The sequence below is a fragment of the Xiphophorus maculatus genome, chromosome 2 (assembly GCF_002775205.1).
Source record: "Xiphophorus maculatus strain JP 163 A chromosome 2, X_maculatus-5.0-male, whole genome shotgun sequence".
NCBI classification, from domain to species: Eukaryota; Metazoa; Chordata; class Actinopteri; order Cyprinodontiformes; family Poeciliidae; genus Xiphophorus; species Xiphophorus maculatus.
The window spans coordinates 2,327,569-2,350,536 of NC_036444.1; the positions used below are offsets into that span (position 1 = coordinate 2,327,569).

The following is a 22,968-nucleotide window of genomic DNA, read 5'->3' on the forward strand; positions in this document are numbered from 1 at the left end:
GTTGTGATCCACTCGTTTCTCTGGTCAGAAACAATCGTGGCCGACGCGTCCGCAGACAGTAAGAGTGAATGATATTCCTCAGGAAAGTGTGAATTTGGAGCTGAAGGGCTACGAAGGCGACTAATCTAAACCTTTAGTTCCGCCTCAACATTTTCATTCTGCAGGTGACTCATTAATATTCATGTTTAATAAAATGTTTTAATCTGGCTTCAGATTTCCTCTGGTGGGTGAGATCACTGCCATGTACAAACACTCCACAATTTTGCAAGGCATTTGTGCGGTGATCCTGCTGACTGTGTCTCAAACATGGCTGATGGGTAATAAATAAGTCTGGCCAACTCAGCCTCCTCCATCTGAATCAGCATGAAAACCATGGATTTAGCTGATTATATTTACAGTGTCCTCTGTCCCCAACAGCAGCACCAACAGGCAGGGGAGCGGTTATGCTGACCATCTGCCATGCATACACGACCATATCTGAACAACTGCTATAAGGAACAATTTCAACTGAATAATGAGAGCTGTGTTCTATAATTATGTACATAATAATAAACTTTTCTTTTTCTGCTTGGAGAATTTCCCAATTTAGATCTGTTGCTAAGATCTGAGATGTTTTTAAAGTCACAGTCTTACGGGAGCTGAGAAGTGTTGAAACGGAAAAAAGACGCATGGGCGAGTCAGTAATAAAATAAATCCTTAAAGGGACAGTTCAGAATTTCTGGAGCGAAGTTCTGCTAAAAGCTTCTTCCTTAAGAGTACATTCTGCTAAACTGGGCGTGTAGGCTGAAGCTAGCAGCATGTCTGACAGACAAAATGGATTTCTACGGTCTTAAAACAGAACAAACTTCGTCATATTTAATTCAAACTTTATGTTACAAATCTTTAAACTTTCCTCATATTTCCATTGGGAATTTGTTTACAAGCTAAACAGTTATTCTTTATGTGGAAATGGAGAATATTCACCCATAAAATTAGCTCCTCTGCTGCCTGAAAGTTCTGCATGAGCGTATTTTTATGAACGTAAAACTGAGAGGAAAAGATAAGCTTAAAAAAGCTGCAGCATTTATTTACCTATTTATATCTGAGCCTTTTCTTTGCACTTCCATTTATAAATGTCTGCTACTTGTTCCTCACCTAAAAGCTAATGCATAAATTAAGTATGCTAATGTAAATTAACAAAAATTTCAAAGGAGTTTTAAATGAACACTTTCCAATAAAATGATTATGTATCTCAGTCCAAATTTAGAAAAGCAGCTTACATTAGCTAAAAAAATGTTTATTTAAAGGTCCTTTAAATAATAAAGACTGTTAGCTTGTCTAAAAGAAACAAAGGAGGCTGAAATTTTAAAGCTCTCCCATTGAAACATGCAGTGGATCCCTAGAAATAGCTAAAAGAAAAACATAAAAACCTTCTGCATAAACCGTTAGCTTCAACCAAGTAATCACATTAACTGAAGATGCAAAGAGAGTTTCTGAATCTACTGAATGAAAAACTAAACTAAAAGTGTCTAAAGTGTGGCCCGAGGGCCATTTCTGGCACTTTGGACTAATTTTCCACGGCCTCCAACTGCAATTCAAAAGTAATGCAAATTTGAAAATGTTTACATCCTTCATTGCTGTGTTTTTTATGACTTATTGCATGAACAAGTTTATTCATGTGTGATTTTCATTTTATTTATTGTCTAATGGAATCACTGCAATTGTGAAATTGTGTTTTTTCGACATCGGCAGAATATAGACAATATTAATCTGCTTGAGAGACCGACACCGAAGGAAGGCATCGGAGAGCAGAAACACTCACCTGTTCTCTTCTCCTCACCGAAGCCCAGAGAAGCAAACACAGCTGACCTCGTTTACTCTGCTCTGCAGATAAAGTGACATTCTGGCTGTTTCTAAAGCTAGCTTAGCTAACGCAAACGGTAGGAGAAGGTACAGGTTGAGCTAGAAAAGGTAAGAGAACCTCAACCCCCAAACGTCTCTGCCAACACCATGACAACCGCCTCCAACCCCAACCTCCATGCCCCCTGACCTCTGACTGCACCGCTGGGGGCTAATGGGCCCCCAGATGAAGGTATTCATCTCTCGACCCCGGCTCCAATGCCTCCCTTCTTCTGTTTCTGCCTTCCTCTTCCCAGCTTTGTCACTTCTCATCTCGCTGCCATTTTCCCTCTGCGTCTGCGTCCGTCAGGCTGAGAGCCGGGCTCGGATCAAAACCGGCGCGGCGCTTTGAAGTGACGCCTGGATCTAAAAGGTGGTTTCTCCTTCCTTTATCTGGGCCAAAACAAACTTCAGCCGAGTAAAAAGACCCAGTACTGTTCTACTCTTTTCCTGTAAACGTTAAATTTATTGTATATTTTGGACAAAAAGCACGAGAGAAATAATTTGTTTTATGAATCTTTTAAGCTAAATTCTACGTCGGTGTATTAGGTCCAGTGTAGGTAGAAAAAAAGGAGGAGTAAATTTCCACCAAAAAACTCAAAGATTTTCTAGAAAAAAAAGAATTCTGAGTTCCAAAACCCAAAGATTAGCTAGAAAAAAACTCAGAAATTTTACAGGAGAATAATTTCTAAAAGTTAAAACGTTTTGACTCACCAATGTTTATCTTTTTTCTAGACATTTTCTGAAACCAATCTCAACATTTCTGAGTTTTTTTCTAGCATTTTTTAAACTTTTCAAACTTAAACATTTTCTTAACTTTTCTAGAACATTTTTAAGATCAATCTCAATATTTCAGATTTTTCTAGCACAGTTTTGACTTTTCAGAGTTATTTTTTATTTTTTTTAGATTCATCTCAAAATTTCAGAGTTTTTTGTCTTCCAGGATACACGTCTACCAGAACTTTTGTTTGGATATGCAGCAGAGATAATGATGCAGCACAGGATTGTAAGGTGTTTAACTGCAGAGAAGCTACTGAATATAATACCAGCAAATATTTGTTATTGGCTATAACAGCAACACCTACATAGGATATCAATCTCTAAACTATTTGATAAAAGTTTGAAAAATGAGTGTCTCCACTATGAGGCATAAAGAACGGGACGGAAAAAGCCAAAAGCTGCTCAATTCCACGCCTGTTGACTCTTTTGACTGCGTCGCTTCTCGTCTTTTGCTCTTTCTGCCTCCTGGGTCTGGACAGAAATGGGCTTCAGAGCTTGTCTGAGCTTTGAAGTCCTTTGGTTATCGGCCAAGCGTAACGCTGTACCTGCAGCCATCTGTGAAGGGGCCGCCAGCAGACGCCCATCGCTCCACTTCTCCTCCATGACCAGGATGGAGCGGGGGGGAGGTAAAGTTCAGAGGTGTGTTTGTCGGGGAACATGGAAGATTAAAAGTTAGAAACACCAAACTCAGCCTCATAATCTCACCGGGTTATTCAGTTCCTCTCCGTTTTAATGCAAACACCCGCCTACCGGGAAAAAACTCACAGGTTATAAATGGCTTGATTAAAAATTGTTAGCCATTTTTTAACTTCATGTAATGGTGAGGATCTGTTGCCTGTAAATGCATCTTTATGGAATTTTTCAACATTTTGTCATGTTACCACAGCAAATTTCAAACTTTTTTTTTACTGGAATTTATGTGATAAAGCAACACAAAGCAGCACATTTCCCTGGATTCTTAAAAGTGTAGCATGCACATGTATTTTACCCTATAAATGATTATTGCAATAAACAAAATTGTTGTTTATTGCAATAATTTCTGAGATTGTATTGATTTGATTGTCCTGCCTATAGGCAGGACAATAAACTCCTGTTTAGAGTCAGGAAAAGGGCAGCTGACATTCCTGCAGACCCCACACATCCTGGACACAATCTGTTCAGATTATTACCTCTTTCTGATGAACATAAAACAGTCAGAGATCAGCAGATTCAGCCTGGTCTTCCTCTTTTGTAAATACACTGTCTGGATATTTGGAAGAAGGAAAAAACTTAAATTTTTTGTTCTGCCTTCTTTATGTACTTATAGCGAGCATGATGTAGGTGAATATCACTCAGCCTGAGCTGTTTTTCAAAGAATGAATGAGAAAAATGGGCTGCAATGATTAATTATATTAATCATGATGGAAATAATCGTCATCTAAATTTGTAACTGATTAATTGTTAGGAATACACAGGCATTGGCTGAAAAAGCAGATTATCTAGCACGATAATTAAGTCAAAACTATACAAAGAATGTATATATTTTGCTCTGTCTGTAAATCTGTTTTACTAAAAACTCCTCAAGAGGCAGTTTTAGCTTCACCTGATTCAAATTCTGTTAGAAAATGATCTATTAAGCATGTTTTGCTGTCCAATTATTAATTGGTTAATAAAAAAATAATCAACAGATCAGCCTTACACTGTATTCAGAAAGGAATGAGCTTTTCACATGTTGATGCAAACAGTATTTTCAGCTGTATTAGCATCCTTTGATAGTTCACTAAAGGAAAGCTGTTTTCGCATTTTAGGTCACAAAATGTTAATTTTCGTATTTAAAAATGGAATTGAAATTAATTGTAGTATTTCAAATATTGTACAAAATATACCTAAGCAGCTAAATGAGAAATCTGCAGAATGTGCCAATAATTTATCCAATTAGTCGATTAATTGTATAAAATTATCCAATTATTAATTGGATAATTAATAGAATAATCTATTACTGATATAATTGTTAGTTGCAGCCCTAAATAAGATGTGTGAAGTTGGACTTACAGGTGAGTGAAATAATGCACACCACACTTTTCAGATTTTGCTAAAACTTGAAAACCAAAAATTATTTCTGTCCTCTTCATAATTATGCACTACTTTAGATGCTCCATCAGAAAAAGTTTGAGGTTGCATCATGAGAAAAATATCAGAAATGAAAATCTGCACTGTGCCGAGCTGAAAGGCAAAACTCTGCTGCAGAGACAGGAACGTCAAACGGACTGGAGTGACGGGACAAAACCACCAATAATGGGATTACGATCCGGGACACCATGCACTAAAAACTGGCTGGTGGTTTGGTTTGGTTTGGGACGGGGAAGGAAATGACCATCCTGGAGGGTCTGGGAGTGGGGGTCTTGATTAGAGAGAACAATAACGCTACAGTAGCCAGACCTCATCTTAACACACACACACACACACGCACACACACACACACACACACTGAAACGTGCATGGGGGCTTCCAATCTGGCTGTCGGGCTGTTGCTGAAGTGTCACATGGGCTCCATGTGTGCCGGCCAATGGCCTCTCGGCTTATCAACAGACGGGATGGGAGACGAGATAAGAGGTGGATATGGGGGGTTGGGAGGAGAAACGGGCAAAATGCTGATCGTTTTCAATCTTCAGTGTGCAATATAGTTCACATGCATGAAAAATGAGCCTGGGTGTATGAAGCACAGGGTCTATATGCAGGAGGAATCCCTCTGTAATTACCGCCTAACGGGGAAGTTAACAAAGGGCCTCATTCAGCCTGCGCTGTGAGGAGAAGTGGTAAAATGTGAACCTTTGTTTGAACCGTCGCTCTCATGCTAGATCAAAGCAAAGGATCTGTCATAAGGTACAGAGGCTCTCTACACAGCGTTCCAACAAACAGTAAGAGCTATCTGCGCTCACCGCAGAGGCAGGACAGCTCTAACTTCTTAAAGTTTCAGTCAATAACCAGCTATGTTAGCTGATAAGGTGAGCGATTATACTTCCTTTAACAGGTTCGGATAGATCTATAGGCTACACAAAATACGTTCATTACAGGCTCTGCACAAAATCATTCTTAGATGATGAGATTTCAAAATGAGGTGTTTAGGAAGTCTTGTCACATTAAATCCAAATAAGCTGCTGAAGGTCACGCCCCCCCACATGAAAATGACTTCAAACAGTTGCGCAAGTACACAACCATACACCTTTGAAAAGCAGAAGTGGAGTCTCCTGCACAACCAACAAGAATTCAGCAGGTTGTTACTGGATGGTACACCATAAAGAAAACACCTGTTTTTTTCTGGCAGCCATTGTACAGTATGCAGATAAAACCAGCTGACCAAACATGCTGGAGATCAGCTTGGGTTGCTAGGTAACGGGCAGTGCCTGTTGATTTATGGTGTTACATCCTGGAGGTTTTTAAAACGTTTCCTTTACCAGTTACGAAAAAACTTATTGCCGGAAAACAGCAACAAGTTCATGCTTGGCTTGTTTTTAGAGCTGCCTTTAGACCCAAATAGAAGAACAAAAATGTGCAAAATGTGAGTTTTAAATAATAGGTTCCCTTCAAAAGAAAGTTTTATTTCAAGCAAGAAAACCATGTTTATACTTTTATTTTTGAAACTCAAAGCAAATTAGAGATCCCACACAGATTCTAAATTTAAGAGTCGGAATCAGAAGCAGCTGTTCTGAAACAAAACAAAACGGCAGGGGGAAGAAAAGGAACGTCGCACACGCGTGACAAGCAACACGGAAAGGCTTCGTCAAAGCAGCTGACGGGTTTGAGGCTCCTTCTCTCTCATCCCCATTTTGATAAAAAAACAAAACAAAACTAATGTCAGCAGCTGATGGTCTTCCCATGAACATTTTAAAGTTGCATCTAAAATGTGTTTTTCCTTTAAAGAAAAACTGAGGACATGATCCGGACCCCAAACCTGAGCCGCTTTGCTCAAAAATGCTGGACTGACCTTTAACCTGTCATTTTAGATGTGGATAAAGCTTTGAGCAATAACACCTGAATAACACCTGAATAACGCCCATCTGCTTCCAGAATCCTCAAATCACACCTGTGAGTCGTTTCAGAGCGCAGAGGTACGCAGAACGTTAGCTTCTCTAACAACCAAGTGGGCAATACGGCTGGAAAACGCATCACAATACAAGTGATTCAATAATTATTGATTTATTTTAAATATCCAAAATGATATCTAACTAGTGACGTAACATTTCCTTTTATATTCAGTTTCCTCTTGAGCTGTTGTTTTCGTTTTCCCCAATCTTTGTTGTTTTTAAGCAGAAAATGATTGTTGATGTGAGGAGCTGAAGCTTTCATGTTAAAAACTGATCAGATATATTAACTGATCAGATATATCAGGAAGTAACCTGTTGCGCTCAGGTTTTTTCTGTTTTGTGTGAATATCTATGCTGTAACCTGTAGCTGGGAATTAGTTTACACTATAATCTGGTACAGAGCAACAAATGGTGACATTTATGTTTGAGCTATTGCTTTTTCATAAAGTTTATCATCATTAGATGTTACAGCATGATTTAAAAAAAATTTCAGCACTTGTAACATCTCAAATTTGGCTGAATAAAAATAATTCATCACTAGTTTGGTTTTGATTGCCTTTTTTCCTTCAGTACACTGCAGAAACACAAAAGGTAACTAAATATTTTGGTCTAGTTTATAGTAGACTTGAAATAAGACAAAACTAACTTTGAAGTAACTTTTCAGCAAGATATAGGAGCTTGTTTTCAGTAAATAATAAAATAAAATAAAATAAAATAAATAGTAGTTCCACTGGCAGATTTTTTAGTTATTACGAGACATTTTCCCATGTTGCAAGTGAAATAATCTGCCAGTGAAACTAGTAATTCTTCTTCAATATTAAAACTGAACCACTTTTTGAAGTTTTTATAGCAATCCTAAATGCAAATAATCTCTAACATTGATGTTACACGAAGTGCAAGTTTAACAGGAAAGAGATAAACGTTCTCATTTGAACCTGCAATGTTTCCTGCCTGGTGTATCTATCAGCCCATCTCATATTAACCGTTGAGTTATCCTCCCCCATGTGTGTGTGTTTCCTTAGTGTGGACACTGAAGAGCTAAACACACCACCCTGCTTGTCATAACAATCAGGAAGAGAGACCCTCCAATGCATTCCCTGCCTCTGCCTCGGGGTGTGGCCTCGCTGTGGCCCCACACGGCCCTCAGGGTTTTTTTTCCTGCAATTCTAATCAAAGCTAAAAAGGCTGCAGCCTTGGAGTCAGCAAGGAAGATATCAATCACACTGCTCAAAACAAGCATGAAGGAAAGAGTCTGGGAAAAGTTGCTGCTTCGGGTCGACTCTCCGAACCAGAGCGCAGCGCGTTCTCTGTTCTCGGAAACCACGAGCTAATTTGAAGTTGAATTAACACATAATGGCTGTGTGGATGGATAAATCATTAAGCTGCCTGTGATGCTGCGCGGCCCGTCACCACCATCAGCGGCAGCTCCTGACTCATTCTCCGCCTGGTTTTTTACCAGGTGGGAATGAATGAAGCCACTCTGGAATAGTGAGAGGCAGATCTGCAAACGCTGCCCAGTTCTGCAGCTGTCTAATCCTCCTGCAGACGCTGCTTGTATAGGGACTCAGACAGATAGAGACATATGCCCATGCATGCATGAGAACACAACAACACTCATATCTGGCCAAGCAGAAGGGCGGCTGGGCGAGCGGACTGGGTTTGTGTCTGAATATTAGCTTCTCCACAGCTGGAGGCTGCTGGACCCACTCCACGCATCAGACATCCATCAAGGCATCGGTTTGATCCCAGGGTGATCGCACCGCGAGCCTCCCCTTCCTGCCAGCAGGTCTGCCTCACGGCCGTCTGTCGCAGCCAGGGGAACCGAACACAAACACGTCACCAAAAAGTCCAGCCAAGAATACAAACCCAACCGAGCGCAAACTATGAATGCTTTCAAGCTTTTCATGAAAATACGGCTGATCTGATGTTAACGTCGCAAATGTTTTCACTCCCCTTGATGCATCATTCAGAGGATAAAATGGTGTGGCAAACCCAAAACTGACAAGCTTCAGTTGTAACAGGAATCTGATGTAGTGACGGACTCAGACCTGAACCTTCAGAGGCACAAAAAGACAGTTACAAAGTCGGCCTTCTATCACCTGAAGAACATTTTCAGGTTTAAAGTACTAATGTCTCAGCAAGATGTAGAGAAACTCAAACATTAGTTTGTGACTGGTTTCATAACTGGTATGATGTTTCATAATGTCAAGTAGTATGAAATGTCTTGTCCAAGCTAACTTTTGAAGAGCTGCAGAGATCAACAGCTCAGGTGGGATGGTCCGTTACCATGACAACAACTAGTTGTGCATTTCACCAATCTTTACAATTACAGAAGAGTGACAAGAAAGTCATTGCTGAGAGAATCCTCCGAAAATAGATGGATTGGCAGCATCGTGGTGGAGAGATGCTTCTATGTTTTTTAAGAAAAATTATCATTTTTCTTCCACTTTTTCAAATTTCAGTTTTCAAGCCATTGCGCAGAACATCGACGTCATCGTTCGCAACTTCTCCTGCTGTTCGCTGATTGGCTCTGTTGAAATTCTAACGAAGAAATCGAGCTCAATGGGGGAAATCCCAGATGAGAATCCTGTAGGAAGACTGTAGCCACGCTAATTGTATGAATATTTTTGCTTCTCAACCAGTTTTAAACAATCAAAGGAAGCAGTTAATCATATAGATTTGAGTTATTAGTTAACCTATAGTGCTGGTGAGTAATTGCTATAATAGTCGGTCCCATTTTATGTGAACTCCCCGCCCATCCTCAAACCTATTTTCCACCGGAGACTTTGGTCATTTCCATGGCTGCTCTCCGTAACAGCCCTCTCTAATGCCGAGGAGGACAGGCAGGGTAATTAATTCCCCCTGCTGCCTCTTTCTCTTCCCGTCTCCTCCTCTCCGCGGTGAAGGGAGAAATCGGGGAATGTAATTTACACTAATTACCTTTTTGCATAGGAGTCTCATTTCAACTTTCCTTTTCATGTCGAAGCACCAGCAGAGGTTTGCCTCAAGCTTCGACACCCCTAATGAAAAATCACTACAAAATGACTGCGGGGACATAACACCACTAAAGAAAGAGTCCCAACCTGTTTTATATAGCTCCATTTCATATACCATAAAGATACCTGCAAGGATTCACTTTCAGTCGTGAATCTTCATTCTGTTGGGACAATTTAATATGTATTAAAGAACTGCTGCTGAGTTCCTCTCTTCCCTAATGGTATTCATGAATAGGGAAGGTCGGGCTTCCCTTTAACACCAGCAGAGGGACTATAGAGTAAACACAAATTAAACATGAGGCTGCTCCAAAATAAATATGGGAAGCATCAAGCCTCATTATTTGCATGTACTACTCTTCAGTTTGCATCAGCACGTATAACTCAGTTTCCTTATACAATCAATATTTTCTGCAAAGAGAGCATCACTAAAGACTTCTGAACAGAAAGCTTAAACTAAATGAAACACTGTACAGACTTCGGAATGTGCACATTATATCCTGTTTGGTCATGCAGTTTCATGTCTTGCAGCTGGACTCATTCGTGCACGAAACAATCTGCACTGCATTGCTTTAATTATCACCCACTTTTTTAAAAATACATCATTCTTATCGAAACAGATGCTGCGTAAATGTGTGATTTTGCCCAAACGCATAAAAAATCTTCCCCATGACAGCATCTAATTCAGCGACTCAAACGCATTAGTTACAGCCACGATGCTGCAGCCATATCGACACCTTCCGTTAAAGATTCATTTTAAACAAATAGATACATGCATTCATGAAACATTGCATCCCAAAAAACCGAGAAAAGTCGTGCAGATTTTTTGCATTTGTTGCGATATAATTTGATGCAGGAGTAACGCTGGGACTGAAAACAGACGCGACCGGGACCGATCGGTCTCCGACCCGCTCTCCTTCCCTTACAGCTGGGATATAATTCCCACCAGGAAGCAACATGAGGACCGAACATCGTTTTTCACAGACAGTTTGTTGTATATTTTGCTTGTTCTGGGCGATTTGGTGCCTCATCAGCGCGATTTGACCACAATCTGACTGAGCAGCCAGCCTCCCGTTCAGCTCTAAGGCACTAAACTGTTTGGTTCCATCAACCTATTTGGGTTAGGTTTGAAAAATGTGATAAATATGATGAATGATGAGATGTTTTAGCAGAATTGTGTGATTTTTTTTCCTCCCTCTGAGCTGCAATTCAATTGTGTCACTACCGACGGGCTCCAGCCGCACAGAATAAAAACAGCACATTTCCACAGGGGAAAAAGCCCTTACCTTCGTATACAGGGGCCATCGGTGCAAGGATTCCTGTTATTCATGGCAAAGAATAAAGCGAGCTTTCTGATCAAAACTCAATAAAAATCTGCCATCTTGAAACACTGATGAGAGGGTCGCCGCGGTCTCCTGCATCACTGGCCCGGTTCATTAGTGGAGAAAATGCTCATAATTCATATCCAGGCCGGTTTAAAGAAAAAAAAAAAAGAAAGAAAGAAAAAAAAAAAAGCCGGGGTCCGATGCGAGGAAAGCGGCCAAGTAGCGACCGGGCTGCGCGTCCGTAGATCCTCACCTGCGGCGTAATTTGGCCCGAATGGAGAGCCGCGATGACAGGTTTACTTCAGCTATTGTGCGACATGTCTGTGGAGTGAGGAGTCTCTGCAAAAGTTGCAGCAGTGATCGGAGCGCAGCGAGTTTGGTGGGCAGGGAGAGAGTCGAATGTCGAGCAAATCGATGCAGGCGGAGGGGAGGCATCACCGTCCGAGCCTCAAATGGGACATTAGATTAAAAAAAAAACTAGTGGTGAAAATCCTCTGCTTTAAATTTAAAGATCAACGTTAGAATAAAAATGTATTAATCGAAGTTCATGTATGGCTTAATTAATCTTACTCAGTTATTAATTATAATTCACAATAAATGTAATCTCAAGGCTTTCTACAAGAAAAATAACTTAAATTCTGAAGAAATGCATAATTAAATCAATACAATCTGCAATATAACATAGACAGGTTCAATCCAATTACTTAAAAATTTAATTCAAATTTAAATGTAATAATACTTTATAGGTGAAGGCAGTTGGCAGAAAGGCTCTCCTGTAGCAGCCTGTGTTACAGCCAATTTGAAGAAGCCTCTGACTGAAGACATGTGATAGAAGTTCAGGATTTTGCATAATATTATCTTATTATAAAATAATGTCAAATTCAGGTTTTAATCACATTTGTACTATGTGAGTATAGTACAACACAGGGACAATAGTTTTAAATTTTTAAATAATTCGTTAAATTAAACAAAAACAACAAAAAGAGGCAACAAAAATAGAAGTAACCTGTTATCTAACAGTAATTTAAAATTCTGCTATTTTTATCTGTACCTTCAGTTACCTGTGGGGTTTTGTTACAAATGTGATCAATTTTTACATCACAACATGATTTAGGTTGTGATGCATAATTTAGGCATGCATGTTGACATGCCTAAATCATGCATGTCAACATGCATGATTTAGGCATGTTGACTAACATGCCATGACTTATCATTTAAAATATTTAAGTATCATAGATTATAAAAGATTAACTTTTAATGATAAGTAAATATCTTGTCCTCGTGTTTTAAATTTGACTTGTCCATGGTGCAAAGTGGCTGTGTTCGATGACTCTGTGTGTGTTTAGTCGCGCCTGCGCAGAGACTGGAGCGCTTCTACTGTATGACGACACGAGATTTGCACAGAATGGACTGGAATCGGATTACATCGGCTCACACAAATGTGAGTAATCTGTCATTTAGCAGCCACCCTGCGCTCACAGCAATACCCGAGCTCTAAATGAAACATGTCAGCTCGGCTCGTTAGCAGCAGAGCGGCTTCACCTCTGCGGCCCTCATTACAAACCAGGCCACACATTTAAACAGGCCAGGCTCTTCATGTCTCATTCAAAACGAACTAAACAAAAAGTCATGAAATACTTTGCTGCATCCCAGAAAAAAAACCCAAAGTAACTTTGCAGTTATTCTATTTTATTTTATGCAAATCATAGAGCTTTTCTAAAACACAACAATATAATTAATGTCCAGGCTCAAATCTTTTTACTCTAGTTTTGTTTTTTAATTATGATGTCGGCTTCAAAAAGAATAGAAGGTAATAAAAACTCATGAAAAGAAACTGTGACCAGCGTTTCTATTGAATTTAGTCATAATCACAAACTTCAATTTGTTTTCAGCACAAAATAATCATTTTATATTTAAAGTTTAAATCTTTTAGTTTGTGTTAAATATTCTGCATTTCCAACTAAAACTGTCTTCATAATAAAATATTTTCTGCACAAATAGTATCATTTGTTAGCCTACATGATTAATAAATATTTCATGTTTTGATTTGATTGGGACCCACAGTGAGATCTTTTGTATAACAACATATAAAGCAGATAATTCCATATTTAATGGTTTTTTTTTTTAATTAAAAAACCTTTACTGTATTAGTCACAGTGATGGTTGAAATTGAAAATATTTTTAATTATCCCTCAAGCTTATGTACACAAATATGACAAATAATGTTTTGGAAATGTAAAGATGCTAAGGTGCAGGCATTTTTTAAAAAAATACATTTTTAATGGACCTGACCCAGAACTTTATCATCACCATCTGACAAAAATAAATATAAAATAATTTTCGATGACCCTATTAGAGGTATTTTTACAGACAAATGCTTCTCAAGAAACAAAAGAAATATTATTTAAAACAAAAAAAACAACATAAAGTCCATCTGACAGAGTTGACACAGAACTGAAGGTGGTGAAAAACTAGTGAGTAAAAATAAATACTTGATACATGTGAAGTAATGCCATTTATGTAAAATACATTAAAATGAATTAACTGCACATTTAAGTGAGATTTGTCAACATTATCACTGAAAGAGTCACAATGTCAGTTAAAAACTCTGACGGAGTTGACGAAATGCCAAACTATCTCAATTTAAATGTTTTTATTCTGAAGGAGGCCATATTGTAGCTCATCAGGTCCATGAAATATTTACAGTTTACTAAAATTAAGCATTTAATTCACAAGATTTCATCAAAGTTTTGTAAATCGTCAGTTATGGTGTTGATACATCATGGTTGTGACGAACAACTTGGGAATAAAACAGAAGAAAAAACTAAAGAATAACATAAGCTAACTAGCCTAGCCTAGCCCTGTTAGCAAAGGAAGAGACAGGAAGAGGTCATGGGGTCCTCAGAAGTTCTGATGCCCCCAATAATGCCTGATTTTTTTTTACATTCTTTTTATGTCTGATGGTGTTGACAAAAACTTGGGACAAATTTCAATTGAGTTGAAAAATATATAAAAATGATTTTTAATTCAATTTATTGATATTTTTTATAATTATTTATTTGAATACTTATACTTAATTGTCATAATATATTATTTTAGTATTCCTTTAATTGTTTTAAACTATTATAATGTATTGAGTTCTGCTCCAGGACAAGGGATTTTACAGACACCATCCACCTACTACAAAGTTTAAAATAAAAAATATTCAGCAAACACCAGGAAAATATACATTGTTGTTGCTCACATGGCCCCGGTTAGTTTAGGCTGATATTTGAAAAAAACATATTTTGTGTGTATTTTATTCAAATTTTGTGCTTTATCCATAGGACCTGTTTTGTCCCTGTTCTCAAGAATCACTGAAACTCTAAATACAGACATGCACATGCCGTGTTTGTAGTTGCCCATGCAGAGCAGCGCCCCCTGTGAGTTAATATTTATTTATTATAATAGGGGTTTGAAAGATTTTGCATTAAATGACATGACAGGAGGAAATGGAAAATCACAAACAGTCTATCGTGTCTTTTTAAAACCTGCTTGTTTGGAGATAATTAATGTGAGCATGCTGTATTACAGACAGCCACTGTATTGCGAAACTATGAAAGTATGAAAGTGTGCATTATGTCTAAGCTGAAGCCGGATGTAACCCTGCACTTTGCACTTCCCAACAGGCTAATAGTTCAATTTCATCTTTCAGTTCCTGTTATGTGCTTTATGTGACTCTGGTAACTTAAATATCTCTGACTCTTAGTTTTTACATATTTTACATATGTAAAAATATGTAAAATATTGTCAGTTAAGCTGCCTAACTGGCACCGTTTCTCCCAATATTTCTTATCAGGATATTTTCTGAATATTTGGCCAGTTTGTGTTCAGAAATATCTACAATTTAATAAATAATGAGCCAATGTGGTGATATAATTGTGTTGGTAAGGAGGCATTTTGGAGATAAAATTAATCTACCAAAAATAACAGCATGCACAAGATTTACTGTCCTGCTTTGATAGGAAACTGATGATACCAAAGTGTTTTACATATCCTGGATTTTCCCTGATGACACAGAAGGAAAATCTGACCCAACCATTTCTGGGAATTTTGGACACATTTATATAGAGACCATATTAGACTGTGATGAAGAAAAATAGAGTCATCACCTCTGGTTTTAGTATTTGATGATCTCATTTAGGGGAAGATCATGAAGCCTGAAAAGAGTCTTGAGATACCCCATGTGTGATCTTTGGTTTTTAGATTTATAGCTACCATGCGATAAAACTTAGTCTCACTATAGCAAATAAGATCCAGTCTTAGAAACGTACCAGGAAATCTTAATCAATCATTCAAGGTAGTAAAATGTGCCTAGATGAGAACAATTACACCAAAACCCAGGGCTCATGTTCACTGAATATTTTCCGTCTTTGATAATTTGCACACCTGATCATTTGTTCCAGACACGCAGACATTTTCAGCTTCACGCATAAAGTACATCATGGAGGCAACGTCAGGAAAGCCCTGTGGTCCGCTTGTTTGGCCTGGACCAAAAGCAGACTTCGTTTGGTGCGGTTTGCTTTTACATTGTGCTTTTTTGTAAACAGATTCTAATTTGTAAACAAAGCTACACGGGTGACCATCATTGCTCCCATTGGACAGAAATGACGAGAGGCGGGACAGAGCAAAGACCCGGAAAGGAAACAAACTCTCAATCCGCAGATGGCAGATTCATAAAATGAATCTGTAAAGTTATCCAAAACCTCATGGCAGCAACCTCTGCAGCAATCCCCCTGGAGAGATTGAGTGAACAATTCAGGTCCATGCAGACCAGAAAGAAATGTATTTATACCACAGCAGGTGAAACTTTCAAAATTTAGGTGCAATGGTTTAATTTCATTGTTTATATGTAGTTACTGTGGCAACAGCCAGTGGTTTTTGTCACTTCGTATTCATCTGCTTGTGTGTGATGGCACAATGTGGATTCCATGTTCAGCTTGTTGAATGAAAATGAACTAAAAATTGATTATGTGATTATTATCACTTTAAAAATTACCAGGTATAAATTGATTATTATGAGATTTTTTTGGACCTTATCACTCAAAACAAACAAACAAACAAACAAAAAAGTTTAGCACAAGTTTTGGGGGAACTAATAAAAATTAACTTTATTGGATTTGTCTTCAAATTTTGATCACTGTGTTTTACACCCAGGTTTCCACAGAAACAGGTGTGTGAACAGTATTTATAGTAACCAGTGCTGTTCTGTGACATGGTTTTAATTCATGTTTAATTACCACTAAGGCGTGAGAATGCTTCCTGTACATCGTGATGATCTGGAAAAGGAAACTTAAACTTCTTATCCTTCACAGTTTTGGATCCATTTGATTTTCTTGCTGTCATTTGCATCATCTGTCATGGCAGCTCTCCGTATTCCCTCCTTCACAATCTTTCTCATAAATCTCTGAGCATATTGTAATTTTTTAGACTTAATTGGTGCCTGTATTCCAACTGTCCTCTGTTCTTGATTAAATAGACGCTGAGTGTTTCAGACATGCGATAGTCCAGCTCAGGTTTAACTGGTGAGAGTTTGGATGCAGAAAGAATAGTCAATGAACGGCCCATCGCTTTGAGACCTGAGTTACACATTAAAATTAACTTTCATGCCTCCTATGATCTGAATAAATCAGTAATGTCAGAAATATCTGAGTAAATAAAGTAACAGCAGGTCCCAGTTCAGCTACATATAATCTGATAAATCTGTTTTGAGATCTTTTTGTAAGAAATGCGTGTTGACATTTCTTATTTTGCTCATTTGTGCTCACTGCTCTCTAAACTAATTTCACGTCAGGAGGCCGAATTACTCCTCTGCTCCTATTTCAATGGAAAATCCACTCAAAGCTCCTGACCTCTCACTTTCTGTTTAACAGTAAAATAGCAGAGCTTTTCCTGATTCAAACCGCCGTTCGCTTCAGTCCCACAGGTCCAATTACTTCACACACCATCGACTGGCGCTTGTGCTCACTTGTAAATGGAAATTTGTCTTTTAAAAAAAGCAGAAACACTTTTTGGTACCTGTTTTGAAAAAAAATTCCAAAGTCATATTTTTCCACGTGTCATGCATAAAATCTGGCCTGTTTGTAAATGATTAACAGCAGGGAGAGTTGATTTGTCAGAATCAGGAAAAATCAGAAAGCATAAGAATTTGATTAAGATCAGCGCAGAAACAATCAGATTAATCATGATTAATCGTCAACTAATTTAGTAATCGATTAATCACTAACTGGAACACACACTCAAAAAACGTCCATTTACTGAAAGAACAACACACTCAGGAGTACTTAAGCCAAATCTGTACAAAAACCATATATACACTTTGGACTTAAGATAAAAAACTCAACAGATGTAATTTTAGCTTCACCTGGTTGAAATTCAGTTAGAAAAAATCTCACATCAAGCATAGTTTGCTATCCAGTTATTAATTGTTAAATCCATAAAATGATCAACAATTCAGCCCTATGCTGTACAGATTTAACTGAAAAACTGTTTACTAGTTGATGCCGCCCTTTAGGAGGAGCCACCCTGGGCACCTGCCCACTTCGCCCATATGAGAAACCGCTTCTATCTGAGTGAGTTAAAAAATGCAAAATTACAAACAGAAAACCCTTAAAATCTGAATCTTTAAAGGTTTTCTGTGTTGTCACAACGTGACTTCATACTTTTGACCACATGAAGAAACACTTTGTCACAGTTAAACTTTATAATTTAGCCCCGCTTTAATTCAAGCCTCTTAATGCGTTAGAATAAATCTTGAAAGAGCAGCAGAGCGGAAACACAAAACCAGTGAAAATGAAAGATGCCTATCTGAGCTGTTCTATGAATGACGGTTGTTCCAGTTATTGTACAGAAGCCGTGCTGTGGTTTTTTTGTTCATACGAGCGAGCGTGATGTTTTCCTGCCTGTGAGAACTGGTGGTTTACTCGGCCTTTCAGCAGAGTAAACACAATTCAGATCCGCCTGACGACTATTTTGGCACTGAGGACCTTTTTGATTGAGCTACAGAATTTCTTCAACAACAAACAAGGCAGCCTAAATTACAACCTAAAGCTGCAAATGATTATCCCGTATGCTTCACACGCACCAGTGAGTGCAGTTACGCGTTCTGCAACTGAGCAATTTGTCATGCCTTATAAAATAAACTGCTCCACATTCTCAGGTTTTAGGTTTTTTCTCCCTCTCTGATTGTGAAGCAATGCATTTATCAGCGTGTTCCTTCTGTGTTGCAACGTCCTGTTCTCGGCCTCTGTGCGTGTTTCAGTCATGGTTTTGGATGTTCTCTGTGGGTTTATCATTGACACGCTGTCACTGCGGACTGGAGCGCCAGGGTCATGGTGGAAGAGGTCAACATGTGTGAGCACACAGAGAAAGTTGCAGTCACTGCCATGATTTCAAGCCATAAAGTGGAAATTTATTTGAAATGGGCCGTGCTGTGACTGAAACATTTATCTTGCAGTAGCTGAGTCATTACTTGATCTTTCAATATGTTGACACATCAAATATAAACAGCTCTTTCTGTTTTTTGTCATATGATCTTTTTGCTTCACACACATTTTTCCAGATGCCATCAGCCGGTCTTCCGTCAAACACGGTTTTGCTGACACAGTGTGAGCGGTGGCATTACTGCAAAGAAATCTGCTCTGTTTACTAAATAAAGTGTGTTTAATCTCCAAAGGGGAGAATGTGACTGAATTGTAAATGTATTCCTCATCAAAACCAGAAGCTTGCCCGCTTGAAGAGCCTTCCTCTTTTTTTTCTACTCGTCATATGTTTGCATTTTTGTTTTGTTTTTTGAGCTACTGGTAAAACTGGTGTTATTACCAGCTTTCATGCATGATCTGGCTCTGTTCTAGCTGAAGCACATTTCAGAACGTGACTAATGTCATGGTTATGACGGAAAATGCAGCTCAGTGACATCAGCACAGCTTCAGGGTGGCAATCAAATGCACCTCTGTGTTTAGGTGTCAGAAACACCATAAGATAAACGGCAAATAAGAAGGTGCTAAAATGAGAGTCTGGTCTGTTGCTGGCAGGTAGGCAGCTGGTGAATGGCTGTAAAATGGGACTTAAACTCCCTGTAAAACACAATAGGTGGAGTTTAATGTATGCAAACTCAAAAAAAATCAAGTTGTTAAAACTTAAAAATGTTAGTATGTGGAAGCTGTACGTCTTCAGTTTACACAACTCAACTAACTCTACTGTAAAAACCTAATAAGTTCTCCTAAAGTTAATTTTAATAGCAGAATATTTTCAAACTTATTACCTCAAACTGTTTAGTTTTCTTTAAATTAACTTAGTAACATTAACTTGTGCAATTTTAGTGAATGTAACTTCATAAATCTGAGTATATTGTGATTTCTTTAACACCCAAATATTGATTTTATAAACTGAAACTACTTGTATAAAAAGAAAACTACTTGATTGAAACAATTTCTGCTTTTTATTTGATATTCTGCTCAAAATTTGAGAGAAGATATAGAAAGCAGTGATAGTTTGCTCACTTTTTGCAGTCAAACAAAGTTATATGCAAGGCTGCACCCCAAATCAGAGGTTTGGTGCAGTTTTATATATCCAAATGTAAATATATTTTTTAAAATCCTAATAAGAGCCATACTACTCCAAAAGTTGAGACTCGTTCTTGATTAACTGGCTGCAGAAATGAAGCTTCAGAATTTACCCTTTGACCTTAAACACCATGAAACTGATTTTTGCAACAAATTAAGTGGTTTAACTAGTGGCTGCTGCTGGTGGCACAATGCATTATGGGATACCTAGTTGGCAAATCAAGTACTTACATTTTTTTTCAGACTCAAGTAGATAAACTTATTAAGCATTTTTTATCCAAAAGTTCAAGCCACTTCCTTAAGATGCGTTGCAACAAGAAGTGAATGAGAATTAAGTTTTGTTCACTTGAAATCTTTTATTAAACAAAAGGTTTTGTTCCACAGTGCAGGTTCTTCTCAGGTTCTACCCTGACCCGTAAACAGAAGTGAGCCAGAAGAGTGGTTAAAGCGCACGTCAAACCATGTGGGCTTGATATGATGTGAACAACCTGACAGTTCGTCACCGACAGATTTCATTTGTCCTCAGAAATCCGAATTTCAAATGTGAAGCCAAACAAATTCTGATCTGGACAGTCAGAGATCCTGAAGCAGAAATTATTTCTATTGTAATACATTTGCTGCTTATTTACAACTAAAAATTCAGATTGAAGATTTTGTTGCCAATTTCTGTACATTCAATTCAGTTTATTTCTATAGAGCCATTTCACAACAAATGTCATCTCAAGAAAATCTGTTCAATCACACATATTCAAAATGATCCTGAATATCAAACAAGTTTATTATTAAATTAAATTTAAAAAGTTTCTTTCTGAGGAAACCCAGCGGAGCAGTGAGTCATTATGCACCCATCCTAGTGATAGGAAACAATCACTTGACTTTACAGATCATACATGTGGAGACAGCGGAGAGGAAAAACTCCCCTTTAACAGGAAGAAATCTCCAGCAGAACCAGAACCTGGCTCAGTATGAGCAACCATCTGCCATGACCGAATGGAAGTGCAGTTATTTTATTATCTTTTTGTGTTGTAAATTTATCCTTATGCTACAATTTTTATTCTTTTTTTTGCCTTAATTTGCATCTACATGCATTCATTTACTTTTAATTTGCTGCTGGTATACTGAAACTGGTGGAAAATTCAAGGATATTTCTATAATATTCTAATTTACATGAAAAACCTCCTGATTCATTTTCTGTTTTGGGCAGGCTCTGACCAGAAAGTAGATCATAGAGTCAAACACTTATTTTTCTACATTCTTTCTTCCTCTTTCCCTCAGCTCTGTTAAATGCTTCAGTTAACCTCATCTGCAAACACATTTCTTTCTGTTTATTGTTCGCCTCTTAGAGAAACACCAGGTTTCAGCTCCTTTATTGTGGGATGAACATTAACCACCTCACAAAAAGCACTTTCCTTGAGCTGGTGAGAAGCTGTGCATACTATGAGGGCTTTTAATCCAACTTGCTCTACTGCTAAAAGTAGTGTTATTATTCCCCTTTGACAGCGTTATTCTGCGTGCACACATGCATGCAGAGAGGCAGGAAAAAAGGGAAGGAAAAACTGTGTCCAGAACATGTAAATTCTTGTCTGTTTGCAAAGGTGAAGTTGCTGCAGAGGTTATATAACCTGCTATCAACATAAATGGAGATTAGCATGCTGTATATTTCTATGTGCATAAGTGCGTGATAGCAGCTGTGGCCCCCAGATTAAAAGTGGCATGGTTCAGGAAAGTCGAGGTCCGGAGACAAAAAGCAAATTACGCCCCCACTTTCAACTCAGATCCGCAGCAGAACAAACTAAAGGTTGTGTCCTTGGAACGCTGTGTGTCAGTGGTTTCTCAAGTGCTTCAAGGCTTATGCACCACTTTCCTGTCTAACTTTGTGTACAGCACAAACTGTTCATGCCCTGGGAAATCAAAAACCACCTCTTGTTTTCACAGAAAGAATGCCTCTCCTCTTCCACGTACTTGACGATGAATGCCCTTGCAGTCTCCCATGCTGAAGCAGCCAAACAGCGTTGCAGATTGTTATCAAGGAAAAGTTAAAATGCTTGGATGTGAACATAAACAGAATGGTTTTTTTCTTGTCCCTGACAGTGGCAGTTTCACACCCGTGTGCTGAGCAGGGTGAACCTCTGGTGAACTCTTGTGCAGTTAAAGCCGTGTGGCTGAAATAGTGATAAACTGACCCCTCCTCTCACTGTTTCACACAGACCCGTGCCAGGTCCGGTTCTGATCTACACCAGAACACAGGACACAGTGACACCTGCTGGATTCACTGATTTATAACTGATTTATAATAACAGCTTAGGGCTGCAAGGATTAATCCGACTAATCGTGACGAAAGCAGGTAAAGTTGATTTGTCAGAAGTAGGAAAAATTGTCCAGCATAAGAAGTTGAGTAAAATTAACGTCAGGGCTGAAACGATTAATCCAATTAATCATCGTCAACTACTTTCGCAATCGATCGGTAACTGGAGTATAAATACTCAAAAAAAGATCGTTGGCAAGCAATAAGCCAAAACTTTACAAAATATCAATCAATCAAGTTTATTTGTATTGTCCATTTGAGAAACATGGCAGTTCAACGTGTTTTATATAATGAAAATATAATTTACAATTGCCAGTAAAGGAACTCAATGTTTCGGCTGTTTTGCAGTTTTCTATAAGTTTGTTCCAGATTTGAGATGCATAGAAGTGGATATATAAAAAATACATTTTGCACCTAAGATTAAAACAGCTTTCTCTGTAAATCTGTTTTACCCAAAACTGCAAAAGGAAAAAAAATATATTTTATTTGTTTATTTGCATTTTTTACTGTATTTATAATATTGAATAAAAAAGGCTTAAGTAGTTGCATTAAAAATCTGTTGAATGTGGCAATTTTCTTTCTCCAATTAATCAATTAGTTGTCAGAATAATCAAATACTGAAACAATCGTTAGTATCAGCCCTATAGCGGTTGGGTCGTTATTACCTTGTGATTTGAATAATAATTACCAACAATGAGTTTTAAAGAGTTTTGCACATGCAACCAACCAGTGAAACTGCTACCTGTTAGTCAAACGTCAACATGGTTTCATCTGATGTCTGCGTCATGCAGGACGAGACATTCGAAGGTCTGAAAATAGATGAAGAGGTAAGCAGTTCCAGCTCAGGGCAGCAGATGTCTTGGCCAGCATGGCCAATCTTTCCACTCCGAGTCCTTGTAAGAACAAACTGATAGCATGATGAATGCTGTCTGAAATGCAATGCCTCATAACTCAGACTACCAGCGTGGCCCTCAGCGCTCCATTCCTCCTAGGGAGACGTTGCAGCACCTGTGACTCGGC

General features: G+C 38.3%; 1 protein-coding gene across 2 annotated transcripts in view; it reads right to left on the bottom strand.

Annotated features, from left to right (window-relative positions):
- Positions 1 to 11,398, bottom strand: part of LOC102224465 (homeodomain-interacting protein kinase 2-like) — a 92,266-nt gene extending 80,868 nt beyond the window's left edge. For both annotated transcript variants that reach the window (XM_023345615.1, XM_023345609.1), the window contains exon 1: positions 11,002 to 11,398. In XM_023345615.1, the coding sequence (XP_023201383.1) occupies positions 11,002 to 11,020 (19 nt within the window). In that variant the 5' untranslated portion in view covers positions 11,021 to 11,398. The remainder of the gene's footprint in view (positions 1 to 11,001) is intronic.
- Between the last annotated feature and the right edge of the window lie 11,570 nt (positions 11,399 to 22,968).